The 15,324-nt window shown below is 41.6% G+C and overlaps 1 protein-coding gene across 4 annotated transcripts in view; it reads right to left on the reverse strand.

The window, feature by feature from the left end:
• Positions 1-5,431: 5,431 nt before the first annotated feature.
• The window catches only part of LOC142058489 (monocarboxylate transporter 2-like), a 28,240-nt gene continuing 18,347 nt past the window's right edge, over positions 5,432-15,324 (reverse strand). For all 4 annotated transcript variants that reach the window (XM_075095713.1, XM_075095712.1, XM_075095715.1 and 1 more), the window contains 2 exons: positions 10,539-11,387; positions 5,432-7,728 (listed from right to left, as the gene is read on the reverse strand). In XM_075095713.1, coding sequence (XP_074951814.1) covers positions 7,436-7,728; positions 10,539-11,387 — 1,142 coding nt within the window. In that variant the 3' untranslated portion in view covers positions 5,432-7,435. The remainder of the gene's footprint in view (positions 7,729-10,538; positions 11,388-15,324) is intronic.

Raw genomic sequence — 15,324 nt, forward strand, 5'->3', positions numbered from 1 at the left:
TCTTTATTAGATTCTTGGATGAGATATGAGGACTCATTCATCTTCCCCATATCAACCCACTGGCACTGTTGTCCAACAGACTCTTGACAGGCTTTCTGGAGAACACACCATCTCATGAAGGAGCGTGTGGACTCAAAGATCTTTCTACATAAATACCCACAATCTCAGCAATAAATTGGCTTTTCGAAGTAACGCTAAGAGATCTTAGAAAAATGAGTCCAAAGGAATAAGAAATAGGAATCATAATACATCATGCCCCAGGTCATGAGCTGGGAACAGACCTTGTTACATAGATTGTCCTGGATGAAAGAGCAGGGAGAAAAGCCCAGCCATGGAGAGCAAGCTGTGCTGCCGCCTTAGTCCCCGGCTGTGGGCTGGGTTGGAAGTCAGGGCTGAACAAAGCTCCCTTTTCGCTTCACTTTGTGACTGGCACTTGGCTAGGGCGAACCTGGCACCACCAAAGATGCTTTGAGGATGCCTTTTGCCACCAGATTTGAGTGACTCACAGTCTTTTAAGACATCGGTCCTTACATCACCAGGGAATGCTGCCCCTGTGCAAGGCTTTAGCTTGTGGATTTTCCCTCCAATGTGGTGGAGCAAGGCTGGGGCGTGGGTGCATGCATGTGCACGCAAGGTAGGGACTATCTCAGAAGTCTGACGCACATCAGAGAGATTTCCTTCCCCATGATGCTTCTGCAGGAGCAGGCCTGCTGTGGTTTCAATTAGACTTGTAGAAGTGCCAAAAAAAGCCCTGTAGTCTGCTCGGAGAATAATTAGACTAGGCAAGTTTGCTCAACAAGCACTTATTATACATAGTATTAATGGGTAATAGGTAGAGTCTGTGGTTTTTTTCACTTAATAATGCATGGATCCTCCTGCATATCCTAAGGATCTCTCTCTGGAATTGTGTTTTGTGATCAGATGGCATAACTAATGGCCAGGGCTGATTACATACTGATTAAAAACTACTTAAGAATCTCATCTGTCCGGGAAGGGAATGCCAAGCCCTGCAGTATGAGGGAAGTGTTTGTCCCTATTTCATTTCAGTTGTACCAGCTCGTCTGTCGCTAGCAGCAGGCACTGAATGACACTGCTTTGCACATCAAAGGAAATCCAGGATACATCAGGAATCCAATGTGTCTGAGTTTAGGCAGAATTAGACCTTGAAGCAGATGTCTTTGCTGAATGGATGTTTTCTCCTCCTCAGAAGCTGATAGATTTGATCAGGAAAGCATAGAAGCACATTCTTGCTCCCACAGGTGGGAATATCTTGATGTGACACATTTTGGTAGGGCATCTTCGCACTGAGCAGACAGAAGTCTAAAAATCTCTGGACAGCCAATGGGAAGCCCGTGTTTCTCTTCCGACAGATTTAGTCTGATGTGAAAAATGACAAATTCATGGGCTGGGGTGTTAGTAGTGAAAAATGGCCCATTCAGAGATGACCATGGTGTGATGATGGGCAGTACCAGCATTTTGAAGTAGATCCAGACTTTGGCTCCTACAGGCAAAGTGCAAGACTCCGTCCTGTGTGTGTTTTGAGGGACAACCCCATCTTTCCCAGCATAAGATACTTCTTAGCTGCCTTTGTAGCAATAGACATATTTCCTTCTTACCCCTCCTAAAATCTTCTGGGCACCTATGCCTTAGTAGATATGATATAAAACAGAGCTGCATTCATCTGGCTTAAACTATATTCTGGCCCGCTGGGACTGCCTCTAACCTTTCCCACAGCACTGGGTGGGAAAAAATAATTCAGCTCAGTGCAAGTTTCTGGTGTGATTTTAATAAGCCTTTGCAGAGAAACAGATTTTGCAGTGCTGGACATGCAGTCTCTGAGGAGAGGGTCCTTTGCAGTGTTCAGTTTACAAAAAAATAGCTGACCAGAACAGCCTGGGACACTTATGGCCAAATATCTGTCACTGAGTTACCTGTGATTTCAGAGAAATCAAAATGTAAATGCATCTTTTGAACACCGGGAGGGACTGTTATATTTAGAGCGTACAATCCTCAGTGTCTGTGCTAGATTCTCCATGAACCGCCCAGTCCAGGCTGCAAGAGGCACGGTGTTGCTCCTGTGAAGCTTTCCCTGACTGACTCGCACTGTAACAGGTTTCTTAGGCTGTCCAGAAAAAATTGCATCTTGAATTTCTGACTAAAATATTATCTACAGCTCTTAAATGACTTGATAATGTTTCAGAAATGTTGGAATAGGGGAAAACATGCTTTTTAAAAGTACAGAAACAGCACGCTATGACAGCCAAGTTCAGTGTAAAGTTAGTGTGTCTGAACAAAGTAGTTTAAAAAGATAAAAGAAAAGGAAGTCATTAGAGGAAGTATTTTCAGTCCAAATTCATCAGTAATACTAAAGTTAAAAAGACATAGAGTATGTTTCAGATAGTAGTAACATACAAACAAACAAATAAATACTAAAAAAAATAAAAATTATTTTAAAATATTGTCCAAATTTATGCCTTTTCAGAGGGAAGGGACATGTAAATTTTCCCTTGCATAAATATCCTCTCTGTTTGCTTGATGGGCTAAGGGCTTGGGTAGCTCAAGCCATGTGGGGTTGTTTGTCTAAGCTTCTAAACACCTGCACTATTGAACATGTGGAGATTCACCCTCTGCAGACACACTGAAGATGCAGACGCAAATGTCCCAGCAGGGTCACACCTTGACAGGTGCTTGGCTCTGCAGGACAACAGGTTATAACTATTTAAAAGCAGCTTATATGATGATGTGTACCGGTGATAGCAGGGTCTTGACCGTGCTGACACAGAAGATCCCATTTACCTATATTTGTTCATTTTTTGGGGTGTCAGAATGTAAATGAGCCTCACTCCAAGCACAAACGAAAGCATAGCAATACGTTAGCGAGTGCCAAAGCAGACGGCAAATCAAGCCTTTGTTTCTGAGCTGCACTGCCATTATGGGAAGATTTGTTGACAGTTATGAATGTCACTCATCAAAACACCCTCACACGGTTCTGATAAGTCTAAACAGTACTATTTTATAGTCAATGTCACTGTCACCGCAGAGGGCACAGAAGTCATCTTTTAAATTCATTCCTCAATGTAATCTGAATGCACCTGTATTGTCTACTAGGCATTTTCTGAACGCAGCCAAATAAATTTGGTGTCAGCTGCCACAGGAACTGTCCTTCTGAATAATCTCTTGTGTTGTCTAAAATGATTGCATATTTCAAACATATAGGTTGGCACTTCATTTTTTTTTGTTTGTTTGCTTGTTTGTAACACAGTTACTACCAAGTTACCTCTACTCATTTGTGATTCCAGACTTCTCTGGTCTCCTCATCTGTTTTGCACTTTCTGGACATGGTTCATCCTTTTTATTAAAAGGAGGCCAATTATATTTTGCTCAGTTGCTGCCCATATTGCCAGTGAACATCCTTCCCCTTTGCAGCCATGAGCTACTCCGTGTGCCGAATGTGGAGGACTGCCCAGAGCAGCATCAATACACACCAGTGATGGTTACAAGACTGAAAACTGCAGCCTCCTGTGCTCACTTAACAAGGCAGCCCGGTTTTACACTCTGTTCCGTAAGTGCTGGGTGCTGACAACCTCTTGGCTACCACCCCACTGAAGAAGGTTTTCATTAACAGTATAAAATAGAAAGCACTAAAGCTCTTCTTTTCGATGAGCTCGAATCTCCAGATGACCTTGCAGAGCTGTGTCCCCCAGCCTTGCTCGTCAGCCCTACTCTCAGGCAGTCTGTATCGCCCCTTTCCCAGGCCAAGACAATGCTATGGGCGGCAAAGGAGCATCTGGCACAATGTGTGATGGCAGAAAATGTCTGCTTCTAGTGGTGTGGCACTCCACAGTCACTGCTTTATCATTCTGTTAAAGGAGATAGGAATTGGTATAAATTTTGCCACTTCAGAGTAAGCATTGAAATATTTTAATTCCTCCTCCATGCCTTTACCTTTGTAAAGCTAAATATAGGGAGGGGAAAAGTGAGAGGAACTATAAATAAGAAATTAAATAAGTAAGGAAAGAAATAAGAAATCTAAATCCAATCTGTGGCACTTGTCACACCACCCCATCAAACTCCACTCGTGCCTCACCAGCAGGATGTGGCTGCAGGGAGTGTTGTGTTGCTGCCCAGACTGTTGGCTTCTTTTGTTGTTGTTAGGCATGATGGTTCAGCATCAAAATCAGGCTCTTGTAGAAGTTCAAGCAACCCTGGAAACAATGGGCAGTTACTTCTAATAAGATCACAAGCTAATGAAATATAAACGACGTCTAATAATTGCACTCCAGTGAGAGTGTTAGCAATCATCCTTTCATGTCTGATATCCCAAACGTGCCCCGTGTGCCTGGTACATACATTTATAGTACGACACTCACACCTCTTCACTTTCCTACACAGGTGCTTTCTAGACTTAAGCATTTGTGTAAATATGAATATTGCGTTCAATTTACCACATAAATCGCTACATTAGACACACAGGCAGTTCTACTCCTTCATAAGAGCCCTTTTAATGGATATTTCATATTGCAGCAGTCATATTTAATAACTTAAAATGTTCTTAGGAAAGTTTTAGAGTTTTCCAAGCCTGGATTACAGCTTGAGCCTGCAAAGCGTTGAATTCACAGCATTTGATTCAGTGAAGCGTTTCTAGGGCTATTCATGCTTAAAAGTACAGAATTATTCCGCATTGCTTTCCTGCATTCACTAGTGAGATGTTGTGGTTTGAACCCACCGTGGGGACAGGAGGCCAGGTAACAGGGAAGAGGCAGGCCACCTACTACGGACAACCAGCCATAGTCACAAAAATTGTGTTAAAATAGCCTGACTTCCTGCGTGATAGAAATAGTGCTGTAATCCATAACGTATCTGTTTCTAAGGCAGGAGGATTGAGTAGGTTAAATGAAGTAGCTGCTTAATGTTAGAAGACTTCTGAAGCCATAGAGAACTACTTATCTAATGTAGCATTTTTGGCCCTTGGCGACAGGTTAACAAAGGTGTAGCTTTTCCAGAAGGTTGTCATAGATAGCTGGAAAAAAAAAGCGTTTTTATTGAAAATGTTGCCTGTATTAACAAAGTTTTATGACCTAAGAAGCTTGCTTTGGTTTTCTGCTAGACAAAAAGCCTTAGCATCAGCTCCTGCAGTAAGGACAGCTAAAGCACTGGGTCGTTCTAGAATTAATTGATAGTAACTGGTGGGAAGGTATGAAAATCATCTTGTCGGATCCTTGCCAGGGCATTCTCAGCTGCTTTCAGATGCATTATGGGCCCACGAAACTGAAAATGTCAAAGAAACCATGTGGCAAGGAGTAAAAGGCTAAGCCCAAGAGTTATACTACCATGTACATGGAGCCAGGAGTAGAAGCCCTATGAGGATAAATTCCTTACTGAGTAGAAAGGCAGCATTACCTTACAGATCATAAGAGACAAATGTAAATCATTTCATTTTTTAAAAGAGTTTTATTAAGTATATTAAAGCTTTCCAGAAGGCGAATTGGAAAATGTTCAGGACTTTCTATCAATGCCTTTTTAACTGAAATACTGTAGATATATTTGACAGAAATAAAGAATATTAAAAATACAGCAACAAAAGCCTAAGTATATTGTATAGATTTTGTTTTTCAAAGAAAATGCAAGGTACCTCATAAGGATAAAATTTAAGTCCTACTGAAGTCAATGGCCAAAGACCATTATTTAGTGGAACAGAAGATTTCACAGAAAAGGTTTTGTACAAAAAGATATGAGTTACTTAAATTTAAGCGTATAGTGTACTTGTGGAAGCATTTTTACAATCCATTCTTCATAGTATGTATACAACTGATAATTAAAAACAGTTCTTCATGATAAATTTATGAAAAAAACTTTATCTGATCACATAAGGGTGCCACTGAAGCAAAGAAAGAGGAGACCTAGCCTACAGACTGTTGTTAGTTTTGGATTTAGGTGATCTGCCTCAAAAGTCCTTGTTTTTATCCAGTCACCTGGAGCTAAATCTACAAAAAGCTGATGATTCAACTACATAATGCCCTGCTCAGCATCCATGGCTCTTGGGGAACAGCTGCTGATTATAAAATACATCAGTGCTTGCTGCCAAGAGTCCAGATCTTCCCAACTCAAAATTATCACCACTGGATAAGAGGTTCCTATGTGGCCTCAGCTCCAGCTTTGCATCACTGTCCTGGGAAAAATTTATTTCATGCAACAGGATGGCGTAAGGCCACCAGGTATTGCAGCGCTAGCAACAGGGAGGTGCCTAACCCAGCCCAGACAAGGGGGGAGAGCTGTGTTTGGATTCCCTCCAGGATGGATGCAACTTCAGCAGGTTAAAAAAAATATGGCACAAGGTCGCAGCTCTAAGACAGTGTTTAAAATTGTTAATCCTGGGTAGTATGAAGCACAGAGTAAGCAGGCTGCACTGCAGAGAGGGCTGTGGTTTAATGCATGACTATCATGGTATTTTATATTTTCCAGCAGGGTGATACCTGTGCTCCGCAGGGCTTTCAAGCACCTAACTCAAGGCAGTGGAGCCCCTTTCAGCTATGGCATGCCTAAGCTTTGTTCACTGAAGCGATGATGTCCATAGCTCCTCTGTACTTCAGTTTTTCATTTATACAATTAATTAACAGTAACAACACTTACTGCCTCACCAGGGTGTTGTAAAGAAAAAGCATGCTAAAAATGGTATGGCGCTCAGATATTGGATAATAAGGACTGTGTAACCTCCTCAGGAAAAATTTAAAGAATTTGCACTGTTCAAATGTAGATCAAAGTTTAAGCCTTTTAAGACTAAGTTTCTGCCCCCCACAAAGAACCTGGAAGAAGGACCCCTGTAGCATGTCAGCCTTGTGCTGACCCCCTTCATAATGCCACCTTTCTCACCTTCTCACCTTTCAAGGCATTTTGCTAAATGCAGAGGTCCCCAAAGAAGTCCCTGCTCAAGCCATGAGGAGCCACCCCAAGTTAGTTACTTCCTAGCATGCTCCAGCCACAAGAACAGGCTGCCTTGCTGCCACTTCACACGCAGGCGTGTACTGCCCTCATTCTGTTCAAGCAGCTTGCTCATGTTCCATTTAAGACGTGTGTAAGGTCTATATTACATTTCCATCAAACAGAGGTCCAAGTCACAGCGTAGCTGCCAGTGGAAGGCAGCACCAAATCCCTGGGATGATTCTGACACTGCAGTCAAAGACAGTCAGAGTTTTGATTGCATGGTGAGAAGATCCAGCCACCACAGTACTCAAAGCAAAGCCCGCTGAGGCTGCTGGAAGGGCTCTGCATTGACTCTCATGGCCATTGGCCTTTTCACTGAGTAGAGCTGTAGTACACAGAATAGAAGTGGGGTGGCACAGCACAGGGCAAAATTTTAAAACCTAGTGTGATTTCACAGCCAGTGTCAACTTAAGCAACCCAGAAGTAATTTCCCATTCAGCCCATGAGAACAGGTTTAAACTTCATTTGTGCCATTCACTTCCTTCTTTAGTCCTTCTAGCTCCTCCTTTAAAGGTTCCAGCTCAGGCCCATCCTGTATGGTTTCTTTGTCCCAGTTATTTCTGCCTTTATTTTCTGTCCTTACAGATTTAGAGTCCTCTTCTTTTGCCTTTCTTTCCTTCTCCTCCTTGGCAAGCGTATGATAATTATAATAATTCATTATGAACAGGAAGGTTCCTGCCAGGACCATCACAGCTCCACATTTAATGAACATATATTTATAGTCCCCAAAGGTATCGATAAGAGTTCCTGTAAAACATATTTTAAAAAAAAAAAAAAAAAGAAAATTAGAGATGAAGACAAGAATATTGTGTTTTCAGATCCTAAATATAAAGGGACACCCTTGTGGCTTTAGAATAAAATAAGACATTCTGTGGACTTACTGGTCTTTTCCACAAATACTCTGATCCTGCACATACTTCACACATGTTCCACAATATAGCCTGTGGGTAGTTAATGTTGATATAGGTAATACTACCAATAATTTGTACAGTGAAGTAGAAGCGGACAGAGAACCTGCAATGCAAAGTCTGGACTTTTCAGGCACACCTATTTTTTCCATGCAGAAACCAGCTCCTCTGATCACAGAGTCTGTAGAGAGTCTTTCCATTGACTCCAGTGATCACCTACAAGGATGTCCATTTGACTTGGCAGTCCTCAGGCTGCCAACAAAAGTGACAGCTTTCAGGAAGACCTTTGTGAGATGGCACGTGGACACTGGGTCTTTTCTCAGACTCCTGACAAAGACCCTCCAATTTATTCCACCATGGGTCATTCACCAGCATTAGAGGCGACTAGGCTTTTGGTCACAGCTGCCCTTTCTGCATTTATACTCATGATCTAAAGATGAAAGGGCACTGCATGGGACTGGAAAACATCAGTTCCAGGGAAAGCAAAGATGATGCTGTCAATGTCAGATAATTTCAATGCCAAGACAAATGTGACAGGTTCCTCTCAAAGGTTAATGCCTCTGCTATGGAGTTACAGAGTAATTGAAGGGAGACAGCTTAATTGAAATGTCAGTGTTCTCCATTATGTCAAAATGTAATGCAAATCTTATTGGGATTATGATCCTGAGCATTAATTCCCATTTACTGGCACAACACAGACCATTCTTAACATCCCAAATCCTAATTAAAGACCCACTCCTAACCTGGCCTTCACTGTACAGATAGTCCTCCGTGAAACTGGCTCGTCATCCATTAACTCTCTGACTTTTTGGAATATGTTCTCCTCCTTAAAAAAGGGGACCTTTAATTACTTCCTGACTGACCCCTAATGTTGAAAAGCTGGTGATTAATTATCTCACTGCATTACACTAACAAAGGATTTTATGGCCACCAAATAGATTTCTTGATCACAAAAGTAATAATTTTTAACTGGTTTTGGTCAATGGTTCTTCCAGAATCATTCCTAGATGTCTTGGTACACCATTTTCAATGCACTGTTTTTCACGTTACTGGTGAAACATCAACCAAATGCTAATTGCAACAATTTTTCCTTTTCTGCTAATCAGGATGACCTAGAGGTCTCCTAAATAGGTTTCAATGAGAGTTTTAATGAGCAGAGTATTGGAAAATTCAACAGTAGGATAGTCTTGCCTCTTTTCCTTTGAGAATAAGATAAAGTCATAAAACACACTGGGAACAATTTACTTAGTTCATTAAAGCAGAACCCTGCAGTAGGTTATTAAAATGCCAAAGAACCAATAAATTTGCTGCTTATTAAAATGGTGGGGAAAACCCTACAAAACTAATATTACTGATTATTACAGAGAACTGTTTTAGCCTCATTAGCAGTCTCTGGTCATTAACTTAATCTTCCACACAGAAAATTATATAATTTAGAAAACGGCCATTTTAAAATTGTATTTTCTTTTGTTTGTCATTAATTAAATAATGAATCTCTAAGACAGCAAGAGGATACAGCTGTTTCTGTCACACTGTATGAGCTACATGGTAATATGAAGAATTAAACGGCTCTGCAAGATGTGTCATACGGAGTATTAGCCAGATCTCAGTTTTGAATCCAGGAAATGAGTTTAAACTACATTCTTTCTGTGCATTCTTTAAGTTTAGTATGATACTGTCACATCAAAAGAATTAGCAGAGTTTAGCTTTCACACATCCAAATACAGACAGCACACATAACCTAATCAAACTTTTTAGCATACTTAAATGTGGCCAGTTTCCAAACCAGTTACTCAAGCTTGCATACAGGTGAAAAGCACAGGACAGGGCACATAGATAGGATGGTATCTATAGGCTGGGAGGATGTCACCTATGAAGTAATTTAATTAGTAGCCAATTCAGATTTGATAAGGACTGTACTTGTCTCAGATGCCAAATTCAAATATGGTGTCTTCCAGACATGGTGTGTTCCTTGTAGGAAAAGAAGTGAGCACATGCTATAGAGGGAAAGAAGCAGAGGCTGTTAAAATCACAGCAGATCACTGCTCCCACTTATCTTCAGATGACTGTAAGCCCTGCTGGGGGTTTAATATTGTCAGCATGAGGGTCTCTGTCTTTTGATATTTCAAACCATGCCATCCAAAATAAACCTTTTTTTTATTTTTGGAACAGATCTATCAGACGCTCTAAGATGACTGAAATCCATAAGTGGAAGTACTCAGAGCCTTAGAGACAAATAGCAAATACTAGGTTTGAATCAACAGAAGGATGTCATAGAACTGTTGTGTTTTACTGTGCTTAAATTGTGGTGGACTCCAGCCTTTTGCAACAGGGAGCCTCCAGGAGGAGTCATCTGAAATGCAAGGTTCTTGACGTTGCAGGAAGCCCCGCTCTGCAAGTTCAGTTCAAGTGTTTGAAGGGGTCAGGGTCTACAAACTCTTGACTTCAACCAGAGGACTACACAGAAAGGAGTAAAGAAGAAATGCTGGAGGAGACACCTAGGACCTGCCTTCCCTGTCCAATTACTAGTGGAAAAACAGTGAGTGGGAAGCAAAGAAAACACATTTAGAATAATTTCCTACCAACTGCTTGCAAGAGGCTAAATATAAATGACAACCCAGTGGAAGCAGAGGAAAAAAATGCACTCACCTCCAATAGGTGGTCCCAGCAATATCGTGCAGCACTCTGCAATGGTGACCAGGCCAACAGCGCTTGTGAACCGGGCAGCTCCCACGAGGTCCATGAGCGTTTCAAAGAGCATGGCACAAACCATGCCGAAGGCCAAGCCAAAAAAGATGGAGTAAACGACGAGTCCCATGTAGTTGGAAGCCAGTGGGCACAGAAGGTGACAGGTGCCATTGAAAGCAATGGAGAAGCTGAAAAAGTATTGAATCCGTGGCCTCACCCACTTGCTGTTTGCAATGATGCCAGTGGTAGGTCGGGCAATCATATCCACGATAGCAAGGATCGAAAGAAGGAAAGCAGATGAATATTCATCAATGCCGATGTGCTTTGCATAGGGTGCCAGGAAGACAATGGGGGCAAAAAATCCCAGGAACATGAGCACGTTTCCGATCAGGTAAATCAAGAACCCTCTGTGCTTAAAAAGGGAAAAATCAAGGTACTGATTGATTTTTTCACAGCAGTCCTTTCCTCCTTCCTCTTCCATTTTGATCTCCACGGGGACGTTCATGGGACTATTCATTTCCATGGCATCCTTAGTGACCTCTTCTTTCAGTGTTTTGACCGATGCTGTGGCTGCCTTGATGGGTCTGAAGAGGGCTCCTGCCACACAACAGTTTAATAAAATTGCCCCAAGAATTAAAAAGCTGCCCCTCCAGCCAAAATTGTCAAAAAGGAACTGGTTGAGAGGTGCCAGGGTGCAAAGCATCACGGGGCTCCCTGCCATAGCAAGGCCATTTGCAATGGGTCTTCTTTTTAAAAAGTATTTCCCTATGATTATCACTGATGGCTGGAGATTGAGAGCAAGGCCGAATCCTGGGACAGAGAAAAATCATTGAGATACGAAAAGGAAGATTTGAGACCCATTTATTGTTGGCTCATTGTTTTAGGCAAATTCATGGACAATTGGTCCACTGGTGGCTCCTCCAATATGATAGTCTGGTTGCAAACTTTGCTCAAGATATCCCTAAGCTTCTGGCTGCTGCGTTTGGGTAATGAGACCCCAGAAACACACTTTGGGTCAGAGAATGCCCCTTCCTTTTGCACTGTAAATCTCTTGGGTGGCAAACTTAGCGCAAAGAGTTTGCTCCAGAATAAACTGAAACTATACCCTCAGTGAATGCTGGCTGGATTTGTCCAGACACAGCAGCCTTGTTGGAGGAGAGGATGGATCTATTAAAAAAAAAAAAAAGACAACTCCCAGTTTGAGGAAAGTAGTTCTGGCTTGAACAGGGCTAACCACCAAATCACATCCTTCTCATGGGCAGCTGGGGCTGGCACCCCCTTTCCATGAGTGGAGGGCACCCAACAGCGCTGCCAGGCAGACAGACCTGCCCAGAAAATAACATCACCCATCTCAGCCGCTACTAATTTGGCGGTGTGAGCAATTCAGGTCTGATGCAAAAGATTAAGAGGTCTGCAAGTACACAGCAAAACAGCTACTGAGGATGCTAATTAAACAGGACCCTAGAGTGTTTCTTTTAATTAAAATTTATTTTTATTGCATTTAGAGATATAAATGGTATTATAAATCTGCATTGCTAATTCAGTTAGCCAGCTTTTCTTGCACAGGTGAAATCTGAAGGCAGAGATACCAAATGCTGTGATGGTCTCAACTTTCTGCGGTTCTGTTTGAGAGCACTAGCATATAATAATCTCTTTTTTCCAAACATTTCTATGATGTGCAGTATTTCCTTCAAAAGTTAGATTTTCAGAACACCATCAAAATGACATTTAAAAATCATGCCACATATTTTCCATCCTATCATCCAAGAAAGAATGAGCCACATTAGAACAAAGCAGAAATATAACCCTTGAAGTGATTATACCAGAGAACATGAATCCTGAAAATAGGGTCATGCAGATTTTTTCTTGTTCATTAGTCTATATAATTAGTTTGTTTAACTGTGCAGTACATAATTAGGCATATTGCTTTACAGAAGAGAATTTAGAAAGGTCAAGGTCCTCAAAATTAATTAAGGAACACTATTATTGCTGATAGAGTAGAATCCAACTGATGCAGCAGAATTCAGCTGATATTGGATAGCTTCAGTTTGAACAGTAATACAAAATTATTATTTTTGCCAAGTATAAGATTCATTTGTTTTTAGTTACTTGGAAGTTTACAACATTAAAAATAAAGTGAAATGGCAACATTTTAAAATTAGACTTGATTTGAAACACATTCTCAGCATGAACTTTTCTAGATAGTCCATATATTTGGTAGGGCATGTCTTTGGGAAGTGCAGCCTGCACATAATGCATAAGGGGCCAAATTCATCCCCGTGAGAGGCCTGACCTGAGAACTATGGAGGCAAAACACAGCCTTGGTTAGAGAACACCCTTGACAGTGCTCAGATATAGGAATACACCTTCTTTCATCTGAGAATGTGTAACACAGAGGATTAGACTTTACTTTAACTCCATGTTTCCCAGGCTGGCAGGTAAGGGCAGAAATTGAACCATCATTTCCACAAGACCATTTTTGGTAGGGGCCTACCACATGCTGTGTGGAGAAGGAAAATCAGACTGGATGCCAGCTACCCACTTAACCAATAATCAACTCAAATTTTTTATTATGTGAACATTAATTTGCCAGTCAGACAAATCTAATTTAATATTACCTCATGCTCTTCCCATTAATTAAATTTGGAGAGTTTCAAATTGACTGACTGGAATTTCAATTTACTTTAAGCTTTTGGCTGGCTTTAGTTGGAAATATTTATATCTATTTTATTCCAGTTTTCAGAAACTACGGCAGCTTTTCCACAGCTGAAATTGTTACTCAAACAAGCGTATTTTCTCCCCAAGGATATGACAGAGAGGTCTATTGGTGGTGCTGCATGAACAGAAGCAAGCCCAGGCCAAAGTGAGCATCCTTCCCTAGATTAAATAATTCTCCCTCATATTAGAAAGGAATAAGTGGTGCTTCAGGAGTGAACTGTGTAACTATTGATCTTGTTCTTACTTTATTAGCAAGGGAAGATCCTACCAGGTATTTCAATGCTCAACACTAACAGCTGAGGGAAAGACTCCAGTCTCATTAGTTAACATGCTTCACCCTAGATCCCATTTTATTTCATGGCGGTCTAATTGGTACAGATTGAACTAAACTCTGATCGGTCGTTATTGCCTTGTATTTAGCTTCGAAATTTGCTGCTAATACCTCAGACTTGAAGAAGAGGTTGCATGCCTAAACACCTATTTAATGCTTCCAGGCTGGCGTCTGTCCAGGTCAACAGCTTGCAAACCCAATTTCATTTTCTACACGCTATAAGGAAACAAGTGAGGAAGGCAACATGGGTTTTACAGCGTATGCAAAGTGCCTCGTGCAGCCCACAGCTCAGTGCCATCAAGGACAGAGCTGCCTCCGACAGTGGAGCCTGGCCCCTGCTCTGTATGCAAATGGAAAAAGACATAATCAAGAAAGCAATTGAGATTGCCGTGTCTAATCCCTGCACCGTAAACAGATACTTTCTGCTCTGCTCCTCTGAAGAGATTTCTATTAATATGCCAAAGGCACAGGACTGTAGCAGGGACCTCCTAGTACCAACTATCTTGTTTCCATCTCCATCCCTGCAAATTACATGAACACTATCTTTTACGTCAGTCTGTTTCCTTTTCAGGCTTTTAGGAAGGAGGCTAGAAAGAGTGTGATGTTTACAGGTCTCTTTACAGTCATTGCAAATTGCCTTTACAGAAATCTCTCTCCTTGTACAGTAACGCTGTCCCAGCCACGTGATGAGCAGGCAGCTTCATAATTGCCCTTGAACGCTTCCATGTTAAGCCTGACCAGCGAAAGCACTGCAAGCATAATTAGAGGCATCAGGCATGTTAGCAGGATAACAAGCACCTTCCCTTCTCTGTCAAATTAATATTCCTTCCCCAGCACACACCTCCTGTGCCTGGAGTTATTAGCTAGGACCTCGTCCATACAGCTGCCCTTATTCAGCAAGCAGGACAGAAAGATGTACACAACAAAAATTTTGCTTTGCTGTGAGGCAACATCACAGCGTTAAAGATGAGGGAGACACAGGGCAGCTTTGGCACTGGCACGAGGGTTACATGTGTGCATTGAGCGCACCTCATGCTATCAGCTCTCTGGGATGGGCAACGGACCTGATCTGAATCAAAAAAGAGCAGGGTCTTCATAAGTCCTAGGCCCGCTGGGGTTAGGCACAAAATTGCCCCCTGGCATTTTTTTAGATAAATACCTCTGAAAATAGGAGTTGGTGCCTTCCTACAGCACTGTTCCTTGCCTGAGCCCTTCTGCTCACCAAAACACATATATTTTTAGCAAAGGATTTGTGGTTTTCTTGTGCTAATCCAGAATTATTCAACTTGCTAGAGGACATTTGTTTAGCAGGGAATGATGCAAGTTTGTGCATCGATAAATACTGATTTTATCCATGGGAGATGTTGGTTATTTTTATTCCTCATCACTTTGTTTCTAGAATCCCTTTCAAGGAATCTGCAAGATTTATGCACTCAGTAATAACACAGTTTCATCTAACTACTGTAACTCTCCTTAGAAAGAGTAAGGTTTAAGAGAGGGAATCCTACATGGGGATTTATTCACTACTGTACAGATCTAATAAAGCAATATTGGTGTAGAACAGGGCAACAAACTTTCTGTTCCAATTTACTTTGCTAGTGGCTGGTTTTATTGATTTTAAATGTTGAGCTCGCACTTTTCACATTCAGAAAGCAGCAATGCTTAATGCAGCTGCAGAGAGATACCGAACATTCATTA

Source organism: Phalacrocorax aristotelis, chromosome 6, assembly GCF_949628215.1.
Source record: "Phalacrocorax aristotelis chromosome 6, bGulAri2.1, whole genome shotgun sequence".
Taxonomy (NCBI): domain Eukaryota; kingdom Metazoa; phylum Chordata; class Aves; order Suliformes; family Phalacrocoracidae; genus Phalacrocorax; species Phalacrocorax aristotelis.